The following is a 24,306-nucleotide window of genomic DNA, read 5'->3' as shown; positions in this document are numbered from 1 at the left end:
CAGCTCCTGCATTGAGCGTCTGCCCCCTGGTGGTCAATGTGTGTCATAGAAACTGGTTGTTTGGCCAGTCAATTTGCATATTAGGCTTTTATTATATAGAATAAAATGGACAAACTACATTTCTCTATCTCTAGAGTAGAAAAAATTATAACACCTATATCACAAGATGGTTGTGACAATCAATTACGTGGTTGTGTTTTATAAAGTGAAAGTATTGGGGCAACTTAGGAAGCTGTGATTGTCCAACTTATTTAGCTTCTTTCTGAAGGGTGTATCATTATGTAAAGCTCAAGACAAGTAGTAGGCTTGAAAGTATTTTGTATCCTGTAAAATTCTTTTCCCAGGGTAGTTGTTTCTAGAGTAATCGATGCTCGGATTTGGGATATTTTCTAAAATGACCCCACTAGTCTTTGGAGACACATTCTTTCATTCTCTTCCACATGTATATAGAGAGGATCTACCAAGTACAAAGTCCAATATTGTAGGTACTTCCATCTTGATCTCAAGGAGTCAGGTTTGGTTTTTGTAGAAAAGCATAATGAGAGGCCTTTTTTATTATTTAACTCTGTGATTCTGGGTGGTGGGTAGGACTGCATGTATATTGGCAAGTTCTAAGTTCTGATGGGAGACAGTAGGATTTTCATCTGAGAAAAGTCAAGAAAATGAAAGGCTCATGATCCTGCTATATCTGAACAATGAGGTCTTAATAACCTAAGACATTAGGTATTTGGAATGAGGTGCCTTTAATTTTTAACCAGGTGACAAAAATGTCATTTGCAGCCACAACTCACACCCTTTTGGACCACTGTGCTTTTGAAAAAGCAAACATCTGTGGGATGATTCAGGGTACCAGAGATGACGCTGACTGGGACCATGAGGCACACTGACCACCAGGGGGCAGATGCTCAATGCAGGAGCTGCCCCCCGGTGGTCAGTGTGCTCCCACAGGGGGAGCTCTGCTCAGCCACAAGCCAGGCTAATGGCTGCCAGTACAGCGGTGGTGGTGGGAGCCTCTCCCGCCTTCTCAGCAGCACTAAGGATGTCCAACTGTAGCTAGGCCTGCTCCCCACTGGCAAGTGGACATCCCCCGAGGGCTCCCGGGCTGCCAGAGGGATGTCTGACTGCCACCTTAGGCCCAATCCCCCAGGGAGCTGGCCTAAGCCAGCAGGTGGTCATTCCCCGAGGGGTCCCAGACTGAGAGAGGGCACAGGCTGGGCTGAGGGACCCTCCCGAGTGCACAAATTTTTGTGCACCAACCCTCTAGTATTATTATATAGTACTAGAGGTCTGGTGCATGAATTCATGCACGGGTGGGGTCCCTCAGCCTGGCTGGTGATTGGGGCCATTGGGGCATCTTGCTCAGTCCCGATTGGGGCTGATGGGGGCTGGCTGGCTGAGGAGAGACCACAGGAGGGCTCTAGAGCATGTCTAGCCCTCTCACCCAGACCCAATGGGCCAGACCTCAGCAGCAAGCTAACCTACTGGTTGGAGCATCTGCCCCCTGGTGGTCAGTGTGCATCATAGCGACTGGTAGAGTGGTCAACTGATGTGTCGGACACTTAGGATATTACACTTTTATTATATAGGATATGGTTATCAGCTAATAATAGTTAATAATAAAAGTATTTTACATACACACACACACACACACACACACACACACACACACACACTATTTCCCTTTTCTTTCTTGGTCTTTGGTTGAGTATTTAGTCAAAGTGGGTAGGATGGGAAAATGATATGACCAAACAGGACCTGTGGATTCTCTCACTGACAGGTCACCAGCACAACTTTAACACCTATGAGGACAGCTTCATCACAGACCTCAACACACCCTATGATTATGAGTCTCTGATGCACTATGCGCCTTTCTCATTTAACAAGAATGAAAGTGTCCCTACCATCACCACCAAGATCCCTGAGTTTAACTCCATCATTGGGCAGCGCCTGGATTTCAGTGCCATCGATTTGGAGAGGCTGAACCGAATGTACAATTGCAGTGAGTACCTTTGGGGCTGAGGTCAATGAGCCCCAACAGAGATTCCCCACCCTGCAGGTTTCCTGTATATTTTCCTCTACTCTTCTTTCATGTTCTAGCTAAACTAGAGGCCTGGTGCACGAAATTTGTGCACGGGTAGGATCCCTAGGGCTGGCCAGCAATCAGGGACAATCTGTGGGGTGACCGGAGGGGCAATTAGGGGGCCCCCTCTAGTGCCCGCCTTGGCTAGCTGGGGCTTGCGGGCTGAGGGCAGCTCCTGCATCGAGCGTCTGCCCCCTGGTGGTCAGTGTGCATCACAGTGACCAGTTGTTTGGCTGGTCAACTTGTATATTAGGCTTTTATTTTATAGGATAAAATGGACAAGCTATATTTCTCTATCTCTAGAGTAGAAAAATTATAACACCTATATCACAAGATGGTTGTGAAAATCAATTATGTGGTTGTGTTTTAAAAGTGAAAGTATTGGGGCAATTTAAGAAGCTGTGATTGTTCAACTTCTTTAGCTTCTTTCTGAAGGGTGCATCGTTATGTAAAGCTCAAGACAGGTAGTAAGCTTGAAAGTATTTTGTATCCTGTAAAATTCTTTTCCCAGGGTAGTTGTTCCTAGAGTAATCCAATGCTCGGATTTGGGATATTTTCTAAAATGACCCCACTAGTCTTTGGAGACACATTCTTTCATTCTCTTCCACATGTATATAGAGAGGATCTACCAAGTACAAAGTCCAATATTGTAGGTACTTCCATCTTGATCTCAAGGAGTCAGGTTTGGTTTTTGTAGAAAAGCATAATGAGAGGCCTTTTTTATTATTTAACTCTGTGATTCTGGGTGGTGGGTAGGACTGCATGTATATTGGCAAGTTCTAAGTTCTGATGGGAGACAGTAGGATTTTCATCTGAGAAAAGTCAAGAAAATGAAAGGCTCATGATCCTGCTATATCTGAACAATGAGGTCTTAATAACCTAAGACATTAGGTATTTGGAATGAGGTGCCTTTAATTTTTAACCAGGTGACAAAAATGTCATTTGCAGCCACAACTCACACCCTTTTGGACCACTGTGCTTTTGAAAAAGCAAACATCTGTGGGATGATTCAGGGTACCAGAGATGACGCTGACTGGGACCATGAGGACAGCACTCGGCCTGGACAAGTGGATCACACCTTGGTAGGACAATGCACAGGTGGGTGAAGGCAGAAAGTGACCACCTGAGGTGGTTCATCAGGTTCAATTGTTAATGGCAGCCAGCATGTTTTGCCTCAGTTGGAATATTAGTTATCAAACCTGAAATTCTAAACGTGGAAAAAGAACATTTCTCTTTATTATTAACTTAATAAAAAGCACCGAGGTTCTGGGCATGCAAAAGGAAGGTGCACTTAAGTGATGACAAAACTGATGTGGTTGATTAAGACATGATTTTGTACATAAGGGCAATGTCCCTAGAGCAGTGCCGACCAATACAACTGTAATGTGAGCTACATATATAATGTAAAATTTTCTCATAGTCACATAAAAAAGAAACAAGGGAAAGTCTCTTTAATAATACACTTACTTAATGTCTAAAATATTAACATTTCCACGTGGATTCAATATAAAAATGATTGCTGACCGACTTCACACTTTTCTATACTCGATATTTGAAATCTGTGTGCATTTTACCCTTACACCATATCTCAGTTTTGACTGGCCAAAGTTCAAGTGCTAAATAGCCACATAGATTTGGTAGCTGCTATATTGGATAGCACAGCTTCAGATAGTTTCTATATATGGTTTGTGTGTGAAAAAGCCATAAAGTCAGACAGACCTGAGTGTGAAATCATTGTGACCACAGGAACTCGTTTTTTAAGTCTTTATTTTTGTGAGCCCTCTGGACCATCAACATGTTGATACTTCACAGTGAGGATGGAAGAAGACTATGCATACACAACCCCCAGCTGCAGACCAGCAGCTTCCCCTCCTGTTTTTTTCCACATTCCCTTCCTCTCCAGGGGTTCCATTTATATGTATTTTCCTATTCTAGCATCCTTTTATTAAATGCTGGTCATTGAAATCATCTCAACCCTATTTGGAAGCAGGTGGGGTTATAGGTTATAATCACTTTATACAGACTAGACTATTATAAAGTCGCTTAGTCCATGCCTGTGTGTGAGTTGGTTAAATTTCCTTCACAAAAGGAACCCAGGTTGTCACCCAGACTCCAGGCCACCAGGGGGAATGTCAGAGGTTGTAAGCCATTGCCATGTTTCCTTCTGGCCTTGGCAAAGGGCTAAAGTCTCTGCCCACATCAGATTATTAAACATATAATCTCAAGTGTCCAAAGGGTTATCTGAGCCTAAAATTCTCATTACATTTCCTTCATGGATTCTAATCCAACCTCTTGGGCTAGCTGTTGGGCTAATATACAATTTCCAGATAAACAAAAAAGTGATCTTCATGTGAGAAGAACCTGCTGAGAGAATGTTCTAGCACCTTAATAGGAAAGGAAAGGATCACACTCCAGAAGAAGTATTTAGAAAAACTTTATCAGGTTAACCTGACCAGCTATTCTGCTTCTTCCACAGGAAGCACCTCATGGGACCATGTTCCCTCTGCCAGTGAGCACTGGCATTGTTCAGGTAGATGTATAGACTCAAATAACTTGAAGAATAGAAGCCATATCCCATTTTAAACCCAGACATGTGAATGAATGCCTGTTAGTGGCATAGCCAGGGCAAGAATTCAGGCCTCCTGACTCCCAGTTATTGACTTTCACCTCACACTTCTGATGGGCAGAATTCCTAAGCAAGGAACCTTCAGTAATTCATAATTCAGAGGCCTCAGGCTAAGTTCAAGTATTGAGAAGAATACACAAGAAAACATATTTTTTCCTGGTGTAATATTAAAGCCATCATGGAATTTTTAAGCCATGTGGAAATCTTATTGAAACATCCATGCTCACTGCCCATCTGAAAGGTACACGCCCCATGTAGGAGGCAGGATGAAGCAGGGAACCCTACTTCCACAGTGCCTAGACCTGTTCTAGATGCTCTCTTCATTTATACTTTGTGGGATGTTTTGAGTGGAGCATTTGGTAAGAGGTTGAATTCTGGAGTACAGTTTAAATGACTTCTTTATATGCAAAAATTGTTCATTGAGCTTGACTTTGAAAAGTGTGCTCGTTTTTAAAGTAACATATTCATTTAGCTGCCTGCTTTTTTCGGGGGAGAGAGTTTTGGAATATCTATCTGACTTGGGCCAACCCCAGTTTTGGCACATGTGTAGACACTCTTTCCCCTCTTTTTCAGTGTTCTTTCAAAGGTTTCTTTATATACAGGAGACATCCTGAATAGTTCATACTATGCTTTGAATGCCCCTTTTATGACATAGTAAGGATGATTCTCTACCACTGCAAACACACCCAGTCATTAGGCTAGACACAGGTGAAATTGAACGCTTAACAATGTGAATATTTAGATTCCAATCACTACACCTTTGGATCCCACCGTTTCTTATACAATTAGGAGGCCAGCTCTTTTCCTTGAAATGAATCTCTAAACAATGAAGTCAGTGTGGGAAATGGAATTCCCTCACAGACACTAAATTCTATCAAACTTTGCTTAAAGCCCATACTTTCTTAAGTCAGAAGTCTATGTTTCACCAACTTGGGAACAAAGTCAATACATAGAAGCAGTGCAGAGCTGTGGTTTAGCCTGTGAATTTGTCCATGGAGACAAATAGAATATATACTGACAAACAACATTCTTCTTATTTTCTCTAGAAGAGTTCTAGCTTGTGTTGCCTGCATAATGGCTGTTGCTCACTATTTCACTTGGTAGGGTAGAGGGCGCCCTGGGTTACGGGCAGCCAGAGATGGGATGTTGGGTGCTCTCTCCACAGGTGCTGGCTACTTCATGTTCTTCAACACCAGCTCGGGGTTGGCAGAAGAGGCAGCCTTGCTGGAGTCTCGGATTCTTTACCCAAAGAGGAAGCAGCAGTGCCTGCAGTTTTTCTATAAGATGACCGGAAGCCCTTCAGACAGACTCGCCATCTGGGTCAGGAGAGATGACGGCACAGGCAAGGTTCGCAAGCTGGTGAAGATTCAGACCTTTCAAGGTACCTGGAGGCGTTCATGCAAGGACTGATTTGGCTTAAAATCTGGGATCCTGATTCTTTTTTTCTTTCCCTTTCCCTCCCTCCTCCACTTTCACCTTCCCTCCCCTCTCTTCATTCCTCCTCCTCCTTTTCTTTCTCCTTCTCTTTCTCTTCTTCTTCCCTTTTCCTCCATACCACCTCCCCCTCCTACCCACTCCCATAAATGTTTAGTACAGTGTCTGGTATAGTTGCACCACACAATACATGTTTTAACCACTCAGAAATTATAAGCAGTGGTGAGGGGTTAGGTGAAACTTAAATACACTTTGTAAGAGGCCAATCAGAGTATATAAATCCAATTTTCACTAGAACATTGGAGAAAGCCTGGGCAGAGAAATTTCATCATTCAGGGATGAATATTGGAAGGTAAAGGGAAGCAGGAATTGAGGCTGCTGGAGAGAGAGATGGTCAATACTTGACCATTGGTGTTTTTGCATCAGTTTCAGAAAACTGAATGATACTGTTTTTTAATATGCTGAAGTAACTGGAACCTACTTGTGAAGTTGAGAACTAAGCCATTTGTGTCTATTAACTTCATATAATCACTTACATATTACTAAGCAATACTCTGTGTATTTCTATAAGAGGGCCAGCATGAAAACCTTAGAATGCTAAGGTAGCCAGTTGGATATGAGGGCAGTCTGGCTGTAAATCAATACCCAGGGTTATAAAGCTAAGTATTTACATCATTTTATTGTGGTGGTGGTTCATTCATAACAGAGAAAGAGAGACTTGCCTTCCTATTTTTTCATTCAACAAAGAATTTCTCAATTAGAGTGAGCCCAAATAAAGGGAGAATTCTTTGAGTATTTCTAGAGGAATCTGCTGCTTTTGAAGGGTGGGAGCTTCCTTAGGGGCTACTCATAAGAACAGCTGCCCAAATGACCATTACCCAGGCCATTCTGGAACCTAGGAATTCTACAGATAGCAGTTCTAAGGGGCTCACTCTTCTGTCTGAAATCTACAGAGCATCTTCATCAAATGGAGGGATGACAGCTGAGAATTCTCTATGTTAGCATTCATCAAATGAAGGGATAACAGTTGAGAATTTTCTGTTACCAAGGATTGTAAATATTTAATGAGAAAGTGAATTAGAGTCTCATTAACATTGATGGGATCCATTATTCTTCACTTCCATAGGAAGCTGAAAGTGTTATCTTTGTAAGCATGAAATCAACCGAGCAACCTTTTCACGGTTAATTTAGTTCCTTATGCTGCTATGCGTTGAATTCTATGGAATTCAAAGTATGTCTAAGTTCCCTGGAAGTGTCATCTGAATGGACTTTTAAAACAATCCACTCTGATACTGTTTTGTCAATAAAACTTTTCTAAAAGGTTGGTTGAATATCATTTAGTGTTTCTGTAATATACAACTTAAGGTAGTTACAACCGTTTTGAACAGTTTTTAACTTGTGCAAAATGTGTTTTTAAACCAAACTGCTTACATACAAAATATGTCTGTCTCTGTTTCTCTCTCTCTCTCTCTCTCTCTCTCTCTGTATCTATGTAATGTTTTATGCAAACTTACATGCAAAATACTCATGTTTTTACGAATACCAAGATCCCCTTGTAGATGACAATTCTGAGCTAACAAGGATGAGAGTTGTCTGCTGCAAACAATCTTAGAACTGTCTATTGCCTGATTCACGGCAGCTCTATGGAAGTGTCTCAGTGAAACATTCCTAAAGATTTCATAGATGAGCCACTGCCCATTTGGTGATGCTCCCTCAGGACTTTCTCTTGGTACCATGTCCTACATTTCAATCTCATGGTAACAACCCATATGAAGACAATAAAAAGACAGCCATTAGCAAGAAAAGGATCCTTATCCTTTTTTTCTTTTCTTTTCAGAACTCCCATGGTCCAATCTTCCTGGATAGATAGTTCCAATCTTCTGTCTCTGCCTCTATTCCAGACTTCCTGGTGCCCTTTACATTTCACAGCCGTGTGTGCTCCACTTGACCATAATCCTACCCCCAGGAGATGTCAGTTACATTAGTTTGTAAGTTATAGGTGTGGATGCGTGCCTTCTTCCACTCTCTCCTATGGTATACAGATAAGCCGGCCACATGGGTTATATAACCAGCTCCGCTCCAGAAACCTGAACATAGTTGGACCTGTCCCTTGAAGTTGTCCTTAGCGAGAATGAATGAGAACAAAGGTTGATAAAAGAGCTCTTAATTTTGGGGAAAGTAGACTCTATAAGGTTTCTGGTTACAACACACAGAAAGAGGAAAAGAGACACTTCCAAAGCCCTCTGGCCAATTGTCCTTCAGGTTAAACTTCTGTAACACTCATCTGTATGAATTCATTTTAGCCAACCTGATTCCCACTTGTGATGTAGCATTTAATTCCAATGCTAGGGTGTACCCTGAGCACAATATCAAAGCAGGGACAGATCTTTGGGGAATTTCAAATTGCTCCACCCTGGCAGTTTTCTCTCCATAGACCCTCAAACTCTTTTCTGGCTTCTTATGCTGCTGGGCCCAGGACCCCATTTTCTAGAGCAGCCTTCTCACTTCTCATCTCAGCTCTTTATTCAAAATTATCACTTCCAGTTCAAGCTCAGAAAAAGGAAGTAGGCCCGATTTTCACTAGAATGTGGGTATCTGGATAGTGGGAATTCTTTTTGGATTATTTGTTTTTTTAAAAGAGGATAGCTTCCTTACTTGTTGGAATTTGAAGTACTATAAGAAAGAGGAAAAAAACTGGGTGTTAGGGAGTGAGTCAGTTTTGCATAGGGGAGCTCTAGCTAACCCTGTAAGTTATCATCTACTCTAGGGCCTTCCATATATGTCTCTGGTGTCAATTCACAGGTGGGACCATATGAAATTTCCATTGTGAGAATTTTGGATTACAAAATGATTCTTGTATAAGGCTCAGTCTAATACTTGGGTATTCAGTGCTAATTATTAGGAGGTGGGGGTGTATTTATACCATCAAACCCCAGGGAAAACCCAGAACCTGTGAAATTGAATGGTAATGGAAAATAATTTCATGATTAAGATTTGAATATGAATTTTTAAATAAAGCATAGTGTGTCTTTGTATAGCTACTTTCCCTTACTAGAAATGTAACTTCAGAAAAGATCTTTACTGGTAACCAGTTTATAACAGTATCTATCTCATAGGGTTGTTGTGAGGTTTCAATAAGATAATTCATATAAAGTAATTGGCATAGTACCAGGGTCATAGTTGGTGCTCAACACATACTGGACACAGTTGTCACCAATCTTATTCTCTGTCCTCAGGTAGCCAAACTTGGAAAATTGCCCATGTGACACTCAGAGAGGAGAAGAAATTTCGCTACCTTTTCCAGGGCGTCAAAGGTGACCCCCAGAACTCTAATGGGGGAATTTACCTGGATGACATCACCCTGACGGAAACTCCGTGCCCCACAGGAGTTTGGACAGTACATAATTTCTCCCAAGTCCTTCAGGACACGGTTAAAGGGTCCAAGATCCTGAGCCCTCGATTCTACAATTCAGAGGGATATGGTTTTGGGCTGACCTTATACCCTCATGGCAGAATAAACTCCTTGAGTTCTGGCTACTTAGGACTTTCTTTCCACCTGTGCAGCGGGGAGAATGATGCTATCCTGGAGTGGCCGGTGGAAAACAGACAGGTGATCATGACAATACTGGACCAGGAACCCGACGCCAGGAATAGAATGTCCTCAAGCATGGTGTTCACTACCTCTAAGTCCCAGACAGCTTCAGGTAAGTGGTTCTAGGAGCTGCCCCTCAACCTGGAAGGAACAACAGATGTGATTCTCATCTGTGTAAGAGAGATCAGCATTCCTCTCACATTTCCTCCTGGGGCATATCAATAACATGGTCATGTTGGAGTATTAAGTTAAAATTGTCCACGTCATTTTGTCCTCCTCTTTTCTAAATTCACTCACCAAGTAAGGGCTTTCAATGTGCCAAACTCTAGGCTAAGTCCTTGGAATAAGAGGCAAATCAGGCAGTTCCTGCTCCGTGGAGCTCAGTCTCAATAAGAAGACAGATACTACTAATCATTTATCAGATGCTCAGAACCAATGCACTGATCATCAGTATACTCATGAAACAAACTTGCACCAATACCTAAATGAGAAAACTGTTTGTGTTTTTTTTAGTTTGTTTTTTCCAAATAAAGAGTGTTAAGCTTTATGAGAAAGAGGCTACAGCTGCTCCTCCCAGTTCATTGAGGAAGTCACTCAATAGTGGACAATTGACCGTTCAGAGCTGTGCTTCTCTGCCCTTCCCCCTTCCAATTCTGAGTTTTAATTCTCCTCGAAAGAGTAAATGAACTGATTTGCTTCGACGTATTTTTTTTCTGATTAGCAAAGCTCCACATTACTCATTAAATACATTTTGGGAAGTGAAGCATAAAGAGGTAATGTGATTTTGTGTTACTTATAACTTTGCAGCAATAAACGACTCAGTCATCTGGGACAGACCAACCATCGTGGGAACTTACGATAAGGACTGTGATTGTTACAGAAGCATTGACTGGGGCTGGAGCACTTTCATCTCCCACAACATGCTGAAGAGGAGGAGTTTCCTTAAAAACGACGACCTTATCATGTTTGTGGATTTTGAAGGTACTCGTGCTGATCTTCCTGGATGAAAAACCCTATCCTCTGAGTGTTAATTGATTGTTAAGCATCTCAGGGAGGGTGGGATTTTTTTTTCTTTTTTAAGGACTAGGTAAAAATAAAAGAGATGTGTTCTGAGAGAACCACATGTTACTCTATTGCAAAACTCAGAATTGGGAGGGGGGAAGGGCAGAGAAGCAGTTTACCTGTCCTTGGGAGAAACTAACATTTTAGTGTTCATCTTTTGGGAGAATTTATCAAATATGACAGTTCTCGCTGACTTCAGTTTAGTTTAGGTCAGCCTATCCATGCTAGCTTGATCTTTCCTCTTCAAGTGAAATAAAAATGTGATTGGACTACTTTGAAAATAAAAATAAGTAGCATTAGGGAGAGTCAGCTGGGTTCAAAGCCACTTTTTATGCCACTAAAGGTGATGTCCACAAGGGAGAGAGGCCACCCAGGGAACTTCGTCCAGGAGTGACGAAGTGTAGTCAGATACATTAACCATCCATCTTCCTCCTTAGACATTACCTACCTCAACCAGACTGAAGTCACCCCTAGAAACACAAGGCTGACCCCCCAAGGCCTCGTTCTCCAAGGCCAGGAGCAGCAGGCCTCAGAAGAAGGCTCAGCGCAGGCCTCGTTAGAGACCATCCCCGACAGCCAGGGCAAAGGGCAGCCCGGGCGGCAGAAGCGGTCAGCGGAGAGCACGGGCCCCATGGAGGACCACAACTGGCCCCCGTACTTCAGAGACCCGTGTGACCCGAACCCTTGCCAAAACGAAGGCCTCTGTGTGAACGTGAAGGGCATGGCGAGCTGCAGGTAGGCTTTGTGGCTGGGGAGGCAAGTGGTGGGTCCGCAGAGGGGAGCCATGTGCTTTACCTGGTAAAAGACACTGTTTGTGGTGTAGGACAAGGACTCCATCAGGTAGTTCACTGGGCGTGGCTGACCTTGACTCGGAGCTGTGCCTGAATCCCTGGGCATTCGCTACCACAGCGGGACTCAGGACCAAGCTCCCAACTCCCCTGACTGCCAATGTTCTTATTCATTATTAATTCTCATTATTATGTCTATTGTCTATTAGTTCTGCTGTACTATTATAGTAGTTTTTTTACTAATAGTGGTAAGGGTACCTGATATTGTTGGACTGCTTGTTATGTGTCATATGCTCTTCTGAGCAGTATACATGCATCATCTAAAGTCACCCTGTGACACACTGGCCCTGTCATCTCCAGGTAGTGCATAAAGAAGTTAAAGCTTAGAGAGGTTAAGTGATTTGTCTAAAATACCCAGATGGTAAATACTGCAGCTAGACTCGCCTCCAGGTCTGTCTGTTTGCACGGTTTGCTCTATTTAATAGTTCTTTTTGTAATGTTTGTTATTTGCATTAAATTATTTCAGGAAAGGATTTATTGATGCCAGAAGTATCAGTTTCATTTGACAGAATAGTAGCAGATGTAGGAACTGTTCTGCTTGACTCAAAATATTTACATTTCTTCTTAGTTCTTTTTGATTGCCAATTGCTTCTTCTATTTTTGGCTTTTATTTTGAAATAATTTTAGACTTACAAATACATTGCAAAAATACTCCATAGTTCCCCATACCCTAATGTTAACATCTTATCTTATATAACCATGGAACAATTAGCATAGCCAGGAAATAAATGAACATGAATAAAACTATATACTATGACCAATAGGATTAACTAAGCTAAAGGTCTTACTTTGATTTTCCAGTTTTCCCACCAATGTCCTCTTTCTCTTCCAGGATCCAATTCAGGATCCCACGTTACATGTAGCTTTCATGTCTCCTTTGCCTCCTTTAACCTGGCACAACTCCTCAGTCTTTCTTTGCCTTTCATCATCTTGATACTTTTGAGGAGTATGGGTCAGTTATTTTGCACTGTTCCTCAATTTGAGTTTATCTGATGCTTTCTCATGATTATATTGAGGTTGTACATTTTGGGCAAGAAAAGCAAAAATGAGATACTCTTCTGGGTGTGTCATGTGAGGGGTACCTGGTGTTAATATGTGTTGCGACTGGTGATGCTAACCTTGCTCACCTGGCCAAACGGGTGTCCACCAGGCTTCTTACCATTCCTCACTCTGTAGTGAATGGATACCTTGGGAGAGACACTCTGAGACCATGCTGACCTCCTGCTTCTCCTCAAATTCTCACCCACTGATTTCAGCATCCACTGGTGGATCCCGCTGGAATAATCGCCATTCTAATATTTTAATGGTGATTTTCTATTTTCTCTCTGCATTAATGAAGTGAAATTCTTCTATAAAGAATAACTTCCTCCTCCTCATTCATGTATTTGTACAATTATTTACGTATATCCCTAAGGATTCAAAACTATTAATTTTATTCTCTGAGCTACATTTCAATATGCCAGTACTTATCTTGTTGCTCATGTTGTTCCAGCTTTGGCCTCGGGGAGCTCTTCCAGAATGGCTCTCATGCCCTTTCCACACAAGCTCATTCTTTCAGGAACTTGATGTTATTTTCTGGCATCGCAGGAAGTCCCAGGCCCATCTTTTGTTTGCCCTGCCCCAGCCCTGGAGTCAATCACTTCCAAAGTGCCGGGGTTTCTTTCATTGGAGAATGCCCACCTTGTTTCCTGAGGGTTCCACGGTCACGTGGCAGCACGGCACCTCTTTGCTGATAGGTCCTTGGATACCAGATTTCAGTATGTGCCCGGTGGGCTTCTTCCTTCTCAGGGTTAGGAAGTCAAGGGTTTTCACTTGTGTGTCAGCCTCTCATCAGCCAAATTATTCCTCTCCCTCAAGCCTGAAGTGTGGAGTGTTTGTGGAGTAAGCTCCCCTAAGGGAATCAGCTGGATTTGGAGGAGGATGGGCCAGGGAAAACTTGCTGCTATTCACTGATTTTTAAGAGGCCAATTCCAGGATGAATAAAGGAGGCCTTAACTTCTATCCTGCCCTTCTGTTCTGGGGGGAGACTTTGTGATGGGAATGTTGTTTGACACAAAGGCTGGGCTTGTTCTCATGGAAGAGATGAAACACTGCCCTTAACACCGTGGTTCTGAGATTAGTTGATCTTTATAACAAATAACATTTTTAAAAAAGAACTCCAAGGAAGGCATAGCCATTACATGCCTACTATGTGTCAGACATCTCACCTTACAGTAACACTTTGATAGCTATTTTCTAGATGTTTACAGGGTCCAACATTAATGCACTGAGACTCTACCTGGAGAATTCACCCTGTAGCTTATAGTCTGAGCCAGAGTCAGGCAACATATTCTTTAAGTACCCCAAACCTCCCTCCTGAACTTTGCATGTGCAGGCCGAGTCCCGAGTCTGGAGACCGACCTCTGGGATGAGACTTCATGTGTGAAACACTGACCTCATGATTTTGAGCAAGTTATTTAACCTTTCTGTAAATGAGGTTGGGGAGAATGGCCTGATTATAACCAAGGACTGTTACAGGATTCAGTGCACTGGCTCACACAAAGCCCTTCGAATGGGGCCAGGCTTGTGGAACTGCTCAGTAAGCGCTCACTGCCATTTCTGGTGTGCTGGTGCTTGTCGCTGGGAGGTGCAGGGGCTCCGGTGGCTCCCACATGAACCCCTGTGTCCTGTTCCCAGGTGTGTCTCCGATCACGCCTTCTTCTACACGGGAGAGCGCTGCCAGGCCATGCAGGTGCACGGCAGCGTCCTGGGCCTGATCATCGGAGGCACCGCCGGCGTGCTCTTCTTGACCTTCACCATCATCTCCATGCGTTCCAAAAAGTCAAGTCAGTGACCCGCCTGCTGACATCAGCCAGACCGAAGAAGCTCCTCCTCTACTCACACCTCTGCTCCTGTGCTGAACATGGTTTGGGGTGGGTTTTGTCAGCCTTGTTTTGAACGGGCCTCTGAGGACCAAGTCCTCCAGCCTCCTGTGTGACCGGTATGGATTTTCTGTCCCCAACCCTCTGATTCTGTTACCCTGCTATGTGCTCTGAATGTATCTACTGTGTCTGTGACAGCACTCACTGCACTTCTTTGTAAATCACTTGTTTAATTGATTGTCTTTCCCACAGACTGTAAGCTCCATGCAGGCAGACCCTCATATCACGCCAGCACCAATGCCTGGAAGCGAGATGGCCTAGCCCAGCGGTTTTCAACCTGTGGTCGTGACCCCTTTGGCTGCCTAAGACCATCCTGCATATCAGATATTTACATTACGATTCATAACAATAGCAAAATTACAGTTATGAAGTAACAACGAAAATAATTTTATGGTTGGGTCACAACATGAGGAACTGTATTTAAAGGGCCAGAAGGTTGAGAACCACTGGCCTAGCTCATTGTGGGCCTTCAATGAAAGTGGATGAATGAAGCAATAATTGAATGAACAACTAAGCTATATGAACTCTCATTCCTTCTGTAGATGAAATATCTGCAATAAAATTCGTACATTGTTTGCATCAGAATCAAATGTTCAAATACATACTTTTCACCAGACACAATAGTGTCATTACTCTTTCAAGGTCTCCTGTGCTAAAGGATTTCAAATAAAGAGTCCTCCCAGCAGCAGGCCCCAATGCACTTGCTTTCTTCCCCTGAATCTAAGAACAGGTTTTAACAAATTCAATAAATATTTGGTCAGTTCCTTCTCTGTGTTTGGCATTGTGGTTTGTTTGTGTGTGTGGAGTGGATGGGGAAGAGTTGACTCAAAGCCCTTTCTCAGATCCTTATAAATTTTAAAGTATATTTTATATGCTATTCATGTATAAGATTATTAAGTTAACAAACTGAAAGTACCAAGTAGAAGAAAATTTTAAAGAAGTCTTTAGAATACTTCCTTTCCACGGTTACTAAGGAGATAATAGTCTAGAAAGTTCCCAGATAGATCAGGTCACTTGGTGTGAGAGAGAGCTGGCTCAGAAGTTTACTCAAAGAAAATGCTTCAGGAGCCGGAGTGGTCCAGGCTTTAGGGCACCAGGCTTCCTTAGTATATACTTTATGGATATTCTGAAAACAAACATGAGGGGTTCAGAAGAGTCCCTGTAATGCACAGCTGTGAGAAGAGTTTGTAGCAGGTGCTAACAGCACCCCTTGGGCACTGACTCTCCAGCCTGGGGTGCATCAGTTCCCTCCACCCCCCACCAAGGCTGGTTAAAATACCAATGGAGGGCCCCGCCCCAGAGGTTCTGACTCAGTGGGTCTGGGGTGGGGTCTAAGAATTTGCATTTCTAACAAGCTCCCAGGTAATGTGAAGATGCTGGTGTGGGGCCACACTCAGAACCTGCTTTAGTGGATGGAAATGGGTCTGGAAGTCAGGCACCCCGGCTGCAGGCTAGAATTGACCATCTGACTGGCTGCTCATTTTTAATAAAATCATTTAAACTCTTGGTCTCAGTTCACTAATCTGTGCGAGCGGCGGCTCTGGTGCCAGCAGCAGGTGTGAGCGCCAGGTGGGACCATGGCACGCAGGAGCAAAGAATTTTCAGTAACCACTAGAGGCTTGCCCCAATGACAGCGACCTTGGTCTGTCGCCCTCGCTCACCTGCTCCACCATCCTGCTGCTGCCGATGCCTGCCATGTTCCGCACTCCACCGCCTGCTGCAGATGCCCGCCTTGTTGCGCACTCACACCCTGGTGGTCAGCTCATGTCATAGCGACCAGTTGTTTGGTTGTTCCACCGTTCGGTCTATTTGCATATTAGGGTTTTATATATATAGATAGTTATGAGTACTGTTTAGTAAACTATCCCAAACCCTAGTAGGTGGGGGATGGGAAATAGTAGAGTGGGATGGTGGTCCCCTCTAATGAGTACTGACATGGGAAAAAAATGATGGAAATATTTGACCTGGGTTGGGGAGCCCAACAAATGTGTGTGTGTGTGTGTGTGTGTGTGTGTACAAGTGAATGTGTAAGAGATGGTATTAAAAGTGAGATGGGACAAGATAGTGAAGACAAGACTCATCTCTCTCATCTTTAACATTTGTCAAGCTCTGGTCCTGGAATCCAGGAATAGATTGGACATGGCCTCATCTGGGTCACAGCTTCCCTCAGGGCCTAGACTTTGACCCATGTGTGACTCAACAGCTTACTGGAAATCATTAGTAACATTTAAAGATTTCTATCTGGTCAAGAGAATAAAAGAGAATAGGAAAGTGGGATTATGAGGAAGATAGGAGAGAGTGAGAGGCAGGTAAAACATTCAAATTATCAGCCCCAGGCAAAAATGGTCACCAATATCCATTCTCTCTCTACCCACTCTTCCCAATAGAATCTCCAAATCCCAGCAGGTCAAATGGCTACCCAGAATATGGTTTACACTCTCTCCTTCCCTGGCAGGTAGGTGGAGCTGTGTGACCAAGTTCTGGCCAATAGAATGGGAGCAGAATGTTGAATGACAGCTCCTGAAAGCTTTCTTTAAGAAGCCTTGGTGCATACACCTTTAGTTCCTTCTTCTGCTCTAATGGCTGATAAGAGGACATGATGTTCAGAGTGGGAACTGCCTTGTGGGGCTGAGAGGTGACCCTGGGAAAAGCAGAACAAAAATAAATGACTGGGTCCCTGAGAACTCTGTGGAGCCAAGTCTACCATATCAGTCTTGGACTGCTTATCCACACACTTATGTGCTAAAGTAATGAACTTGCAGTTTAAGCCTCTGTTATTTTGCATCTTTGTAGCTCACAGAAAACATACTCCTCACTGATATGATAGTTTTCGTAGGGTCAGCACGTGACTCACAATCAGTCACGATGCCTTGCACTGCCATGATGCACGGGCAGATGGGGAAGAAAACAGCTGCTCTTCCTTTTAGATCTCAATCTAAAAGGCCTCATAGATTTCTTCCCTCAAAGATCTCTCGTGGAATGAAATAAACACAGAAAGGGAGGCAGAGCCCCAACAGGGAGAGGGAGAACTGGAGAACAATGAACTCCTGCGTCCAGCTCTACCCAAAGGTGTGCCAGTCTAGTATCTTTTCTAGGTACATGAGCTAATAAATATCCATCCTTGCTTAAACTAGTTTGAGCTGTGGTTCTGTTTCCTATAATAGCTGACTCTACTGCTGCAGCACCTAGTTGGCTCATTGGCAGGGGAAATAGTGAGATTCCTTTAAGAAAAAATGTATGTTCCATAAGATTACCAAAGCCGAATGGAGATGCAGACACCGGGAAGTTACCCAGGCTCACTCATTTGTTAAATGACTTCTGGCTTCATAATGGGCATGAGTTAAACTCAAGCCTTGGTAAAATGATGATTTAGGATGTCATGTATCTTCAGGGTTCCTTTCAAAGACACCGAGCCATGAATTAAATGCAAACATGTGGAGGGTTATATGTATTGTGATTCTGAGTAGTGACTGGGATCTGTGATAGAACCTAAGAGAGGATAACTTCATTCAGTAATTACTGGGGCCTTTTATAAGGACAACTCTTCACAGCAACTTGTATCGTTTTCATCCCCTTTTAAAGGAAATTGAGTCACCAGAGAGTTATTTCATCCAAGGTCACAAAACAAGAAGTGGTGAGTGACAATTGGAAAGCACAAAGTGTTGGCTCCGGATCCTATGCTCTTAACTCCTCTGTATACTCACTCACGGGCTGTCAATCAGTACTAAAGACAGGCCCATGTGCCCACAAGGTGAAGCAGAAACTCCAGGCAATTCAAGTAGCCAATCAGCTACTGCTTCAGTCTGCATAACAAGGAAAATCACGAGGCAGCCAAGTTTATTAGGACAAATGTCTCAATTCTCCACTTGTGTTTAAACACTGCCTTTCTGGGAAATCATATTTTCCTCCTTTGTGGCTAAATGACATCCAATAGTTTGAGAATGCTCGGTAGATCTCTGGCAAGAACAAACATAATACAACCAGCGGCTGGGGCCTCATGGAAGCTCATCTGGATGAAGACTAAAGATGAAAATGGCATGTGTGTCAAGCTGCTCCATTTGGGGACTGAACTAGGTGGCTGATATGAGATCTGCTTTCAATAAGGCAACACAGCAGGAGTCCTTTCATGCTCCAACAGAGATGACAAGAGGAAGTGAGTTGACGCCACAGTTTGCCCAGAACACTGGTCATCATGTTCTGGGCTGCCCCCTAGGAGAAATTATAAAGTGAAATGAAGGTTGGAGATGCCTTAATTTCTCCACCCTTCCTGTCACCATTGTTCTCCCTCTGTGATTTTGTGTCCTTGGAACCCTCCCCACTATGGGCTCTATGTGCATCAGGCTGCAGGGAGAAGCAGTAGAGTGTGGTGGTGACATGCACATTTTAGGTCAGACACTTTGCATTCAACATGTGGCTCTAACACTCTTGAGCTGTGTGACTGTGGTAAGTTATTCACCTCTCTATGCTTAATTTATTCACCTTTAAATAAAGAGAAAAAGCAAATTTACTCAACCCAGGGTTGCTGTAAGGCATAAATGAGATTATATGCATGAAGAGCTGAGGACAGCATCAAACACATGGTAAGAACACTATAAATGGTACTGAACATAGTTAAATAGTTATCATCAGAGGGTCAATTGCATTTCATGTGCCATGTACCTACTCCAGAAGTTTCTGTACGTTTAGCCCCATTTCAACTTGAGATTTTGTTCTCTGTTAGAGGAATTTCCAACATAAGGGAAAAGGTGTGAGAGATTTTGAGAGGTTATGAGCAAATACCCAGAGGCACATGATATTCTCCCAGTCAGAAGTTGCCTGTCTCATTACCCAAGATCAGGTCAGCTTGTCCCTCTGCCCCAAGGGCGGCCCTCTCAGCAGTTGGTACTGTTTGCTTCTCCTGGGCTTCTTGGATCACACTTTGGCAGGCCTGTGTGTCCTGAGGCCAGACTTACCAGCTGGCCTCAGCTGGGGGCTGGTGTGTCAGATAGCCCTGGGACAGCTGCGAAGTCAACATGGATTGCAAAAGAAAACCCAGCCCAGCCGTAGTTTTCTATGGGTGAATTAGAAAAGGAATCAGACCATCCTACTTCCTCCTTTTGAAGTTGCATTGATGGAAAAAGTGTACAAGTCCCATGAAACATGGAAGGCACCCATTTTGCTTCCTCAAACCATCTGGAAAGGGGGTCAGGTGATTTCTGCAGCTGTTTTAAGCTGTGCCTTTGGTCCCATAAAAAAGAGTCAGTGAGGGAGGAAAGAGACAGAAGGAGGAAGGTATACTGGCTGGTATATTTCAGAAATGAACACGTGGCTGGAGAGCCATCTTGTTCACCAAAACTGTGTGACTGGCATGCTCGCCCAGCCCATACCTCTAGCCTCCCTTTCTGATTTCCTTTGCTTCTGCAAGGACCATAATGTAAAAGGATTAGGAGGTCCGGAGCAAAAGATATTATTTCATTCCTTGTTTCCGTCATCTCACAGGCCTTGATTCCACCTTCACTGTGTTCCAAGGCCCGAAATTACTTCTCTGCACGTTTCCCATTGGGCATGTGGCCAACAGGCCTAAAGTTGTCTGCCTTTGAGGTTCTACCCAGGGGGACCCAGAGGAGGTGCCTCCTCTTAATAACCACCAGGTGGCGATCAAGCCTCAGGAAAAGCCTGTGGGTGTTGAGAATCAGGGCTGGAGGCCAGCTGTCACTCATTAGCCCAGCTGGTTAGGGCAGCTCCGACTAGGACAGCTGTGAGAGAGCTCCTCCGGGCGTGGGAAACGCTCCCAGTTCCAGAAGAGCAGTAAATGGATGTACAATTTTCCTCGGTTAATCAAAACCAAACACATCTTTCCACCACTACCGGGGGTGGGGACTGTTTGGCAGGGTGGAGGACAGAGGATGGTACCAATCAAAACTGGTTACAAAAAAGGCCCCCAAGTCATTCTGGGATTGTGTTGTTGACCGTAGGACATGGGCTCAATTGCAGTCTTCCCATGACCTCCCCAATCAGTTCCTGTTGCTTTTCATGCTGAGAAAAAGCCTTTTTTTCTGGGCTCCTGGGTTTGTCTGTTTAGATTTGAATAGTCACCAGCATACTTCGTTTGGGACTTGGCTCTGGATTAAGGAATAAGAACCCTGGGGTGTGAAAGGGCTCACGAATCCCCTACCCACGGCCATTTGTGCAGAGGGAATACTCGTGACCTTTGAACTCTTCATCTCAAAGTTTATGGGTAAAAGGGACATGAGAGAGTCTAGAAAATCATTTTTAAAGTACCCAAGAGGACTGTATCTCTATTCTAGGAAGCCATGTCCAGCCCACACAGGGAAGTGGTATTTGGAGATAAACACCAGGGCTCTGGCGTAGGGTGGGCTCCGGCATGGAGCCCATTTTTCCTTCTTTCTCTGTCTGCTCCATATTCACTAAGAGTAGAAGGCTTATGGGAATTGTTTCCTCTCTAGAATGTGCTTGAGGATAAACTTAGATAGGTGTCCATGCATGGCAGAAGAAAGATTGGGGTTGGGGGAACCCTAGCCTCTGAGATTGGGGGATGGGAAGTCTTGGGTGCTTCACGGCTGCACCACGCCTTCAGTACCACCAATGGGAGCAGAGAGAGAGGGTGACGAGATCACTAGCCCAGTCCAGGGGGCCAATTCCAGTCTCCTGGCATCTGTAGGGATGAGGGATAATTTGATCAGAGTCTCCAGGGCAGAGTGGGATTTGAATGATGCTGCTGCTGGTGCCACTGGAAGAAAGGGGCACCTGGAAGTCTGCATGTGGACCCATTTGGTGCTGTGGAGGCATTACTTAGAGCAGACATCCCCTGGGAGCCCACTAATCACAATTGTGGAGGCTTTCCCACTTCCCCACACGTTCATCCTCTGGGGCCATCTGGTCTCCAGGCCTGAGCTTAAAGGGCACTGATATAGTCACAGGCTTCCTCCCTGCCCCCACTTCCTACCCCCATCAGAGGAGTGCTGAAGGCACCTGGGGTGGGGACAGGCCTGGGTCTCAGACTATACTGTTGGGCAACAGGGATCTGATATGTGCCCTCTGGGCGGGGTAGCTAGAAGCTGAGTCATGACCGGTGACTCAGCATTCTGAAGCAAGGAAGAGGGAAGCATGAAAGGTCAGTGTGAAGGCAACTCTTTGGGGAATGTTATTAAAACTCTGCCGATTTACATGTGTGCTTTGGGGCCTTGTAAGAAAAGTCAGCTCATCCCATACAGAATTAGCTTGAAGGAAATCTTCGAAGTCAGCAATTTCTCTAGCACTCCCTCACTCCCTCATGAGTGCCTGATCCAGTGTCCTTTGGATCCAGTGCCCTTCTGAAGACCCCAAGGCACTGGCCTTAAACTGCCCTGGAACCTCATTACAGACAAGGTGGCTTAATGTCCCTTCCCCATGGCTCCCCTGGGGTCAGCCTCCATAGAGATGTGGAAATAATCTGTTATTTGCACAACACTTGATAGTTTACAAAACATGTTTGTACAAACTCTGCTTTGTGAACCTGACAAGAGCCTTGAGAGGTGATAAGAATGTTCCTTATTTTTCAGATGAGCAAACCAAGGGCCATAGGAGTTTAGAGAAGGGTCCCATGAGTGAGTAAGGGCATCCGCCTGGTGCAGGAGCCCTGCTCTTTGTGCCTTGCCACACGAATGACACAGCCAGCTCGTCCTTCAGGACAGAAGGCCGGTGGGGATCCCCAGGCAGTTCCTCCTTCCTGGGGAAGATGTGAAGCTGTGATTTTCTGGGCCCAGGGTCCTGTGCGTGTCAGCAATCCCCGAGGGGCATTTCTGTCAGTGTGGCTCTCAGGCGGGCTCGGAGGGGCCGGGGTTCTATGCACAGAGCCTGCCCATAGCCCAGCCCATGGGGAAGATGTGAAGCTGTGATTTTCTGGGCCCAGGGGCATTTCTGTCAGTGTGGCTCTCAGGCCAGCTCGGACGGGCAGGGGTTCTATGCACAGAGCCTGTGCATAGCCCAGCCCGGGTGATGTGGTGCAGGCCTTGTTCTCACTGTATTTTCCCACCCTGTTGGCGGGGTACGGGAGGCAGCGGTTGTGAGTAGCAGGAAGCCTTTGTTCCTGGTTTGTGCTCTAACGCTGGTTGTCCAGCGCAGTAGCTTCTGGATCGTGTGGCTGTTAAGCAATGGAAACAAGGCTGTGACAGCTGAGGTGTGCCGTAAGTGTAAAGGACACTCTGGATTTAGTACCAAAAAAAAAAAAAGTAAATTCTCTCATGAATCAGTGTATTAATTGCATCTTGAAATAATGATTTGGATATAGTGGGTTAAATAAAATGCATTATTGAAATTGATTTTACCTACTTTTAAAAATGTGACTCACATTAGAGTCACTCTCCTATAAAGTGTTTGTAGGAAGCATGCTTTTCTCCCTGTCTGGACTAGTAAAGTATAAACGCCATAAAACAAGGGGGGAAAAGTCTTCCAAATACAAAAATGCACATCTTCCTTCTAAATGATGTAACATCATCTTACAAAGAAAAAAAATCTGTTCAAATGAGCAGGGCACTCCAGACAAGCTGCCCCGACCCATGCAAATATGTGATGGCAGACATTTAACCCCATGAGAGATCCATGGCCAGTTGTGGGCAGGCAATGCAGGCTGCAGGTGGCAGCATTTCATGGGCAGGTCTGAAGGGTGAGAAGTGCCCAGTTGAGAGGGGCATTTTGACTTTATTTCTAAGGACTGGGAGGTCAGGTGTATAAAAGCTCAGAGCCTGGCTGGCACCTGTGTGGGTCGGTCTCTGATCTGCTGGCCTAACTGTCCAGGGCACATTAGCTTCTGGGCTCGCTCTACCTGGCCCACCAGCACACAGCATGCTGGGGAAGGCTGTCAGCTCCTGAGTGGGTGTGCCTCTTCTCATCTGGTTAAATCGAGCTTTTCCAAGCCATCTCTTTAGGAAAGGTGACATCCTTCACATTTGCATATTCAGCAGACAGAATATTTGCAGCGTGAGAGCTTCCTTATTGATCCTGCAAGAGAGACCCTTCTAGGTGTGATGACCTTCATGGATAAATAAATGTTTGCAGGTCACATACCCATAGCCAACGCCTCATACAGATTCTGCAGAGCAGCGTGGGTCCTCGCTTTGTTGGTTTGTTTAAACAATCTGATGAAATATCTTGCGTAACCTTCTACCCTTGACTGTGGGCAGGACCTGTGTATATATCACTCCCCCGGGTAAATTATATTACACGGCAAAGATGAAGGGATTTTGCAGATGTAATTAAGGTCCCTAATCACCTGACTAGAATTAATCACAAGGGAGATTATCCTGGATGATCCTGACCTAACAGGTGAGCCCTTTAAAGAAGAATCCAGAGATCAGAGAGATTTAAATCAGAAACTCTCCTACTGGCTTTCAAGAAGCAAACTGTGGAGAGGGGTAGAGATCAGAGAGATTTAAATCAGAAACTCTCCTACTGACTTTCAAGAAGCAAAATGTCTTACTGTGGAGAGGGGCCCCTGGCAGGAGACAGCAGGACACCTGTAGGAGCTGAGGGCGTGCTGAGGGCAAGCTGAGGGCCTCAGTCCTACAACCACAAGGAATGGAATTCTGCCCGAAAGCAGTGAGCTTGGAGGAGGACCTCCAGGTAAGACCCTGAGCAGAAGACCCAGTTAAGCCATGCCCAGGCTTCTGACCCACAGACACCGTGCAATAACAAATGAGTGCTGTTGTAAGCCTGTAAGTTTGTGGTAATACGCTACACAGCAATAGAAAACTAATACAGGAGAT

At 44.5% G+C, this 24,306-nt stretch overlaps 1 protein-coding gene across 1 annotated transcript in view; it reads left to right on the top strand.

The window, feature by feature from the left end:
• The window catches only part of MEP1A (meprin A, alpha (PABA peptide hydrolase)), a 32,544-nt gene extending 18,054 nt beyond the window's left edge, over nucleotides 1-14,490 (top strand). Inside the window, 6 exon segments of the mRNA XM_005861015.2 lie at nucleotides 3,029-3,178; nucleotides 5,872-6,087; nucleotides 9,377-9,844; nucleotides 10,540-10,713; nucleotides 11,232-11,529; nucleotides 14,319-14,490. Coding sequence (XP_005861077.1) covers nucleotides 3,029-3,178; nucleotides 5,872-6,087; nucleotides 9,377-9,844; nucleotides 10,540-10,713; nucleotides 11,232-11,529; nucleotides 14,319-14,475 — 1,463 coding nt within the window. The 3' untranslated portion in view covers nucleotides 14,476-14,490.
• Nucleotides 14,491-24,306: the final 9,816 nt, after the last annotated feature.

The sequence above is a fragment of the Myotis brandtii genome, unplaced genomic scaffold (assembly GCF_000412655.1).
Source record: "Myotis brandtii unplaced genomic scaffold, ASM41265v1 scaffold143, whole genome shotgun sequence".
NCBI classification, from domain to species: domain Eukaryota; kingdom Metazoa; phylum Chordata; class Mammalia; order Chiroptera; family Vespertilionidae; genus Myotis; species Myotis brandtii.
The sequence above is the reverse complement of the archived record's forward strand: the minus strand, read 5'-3'. Positions and strand labels throughout refer to the sequence as shown.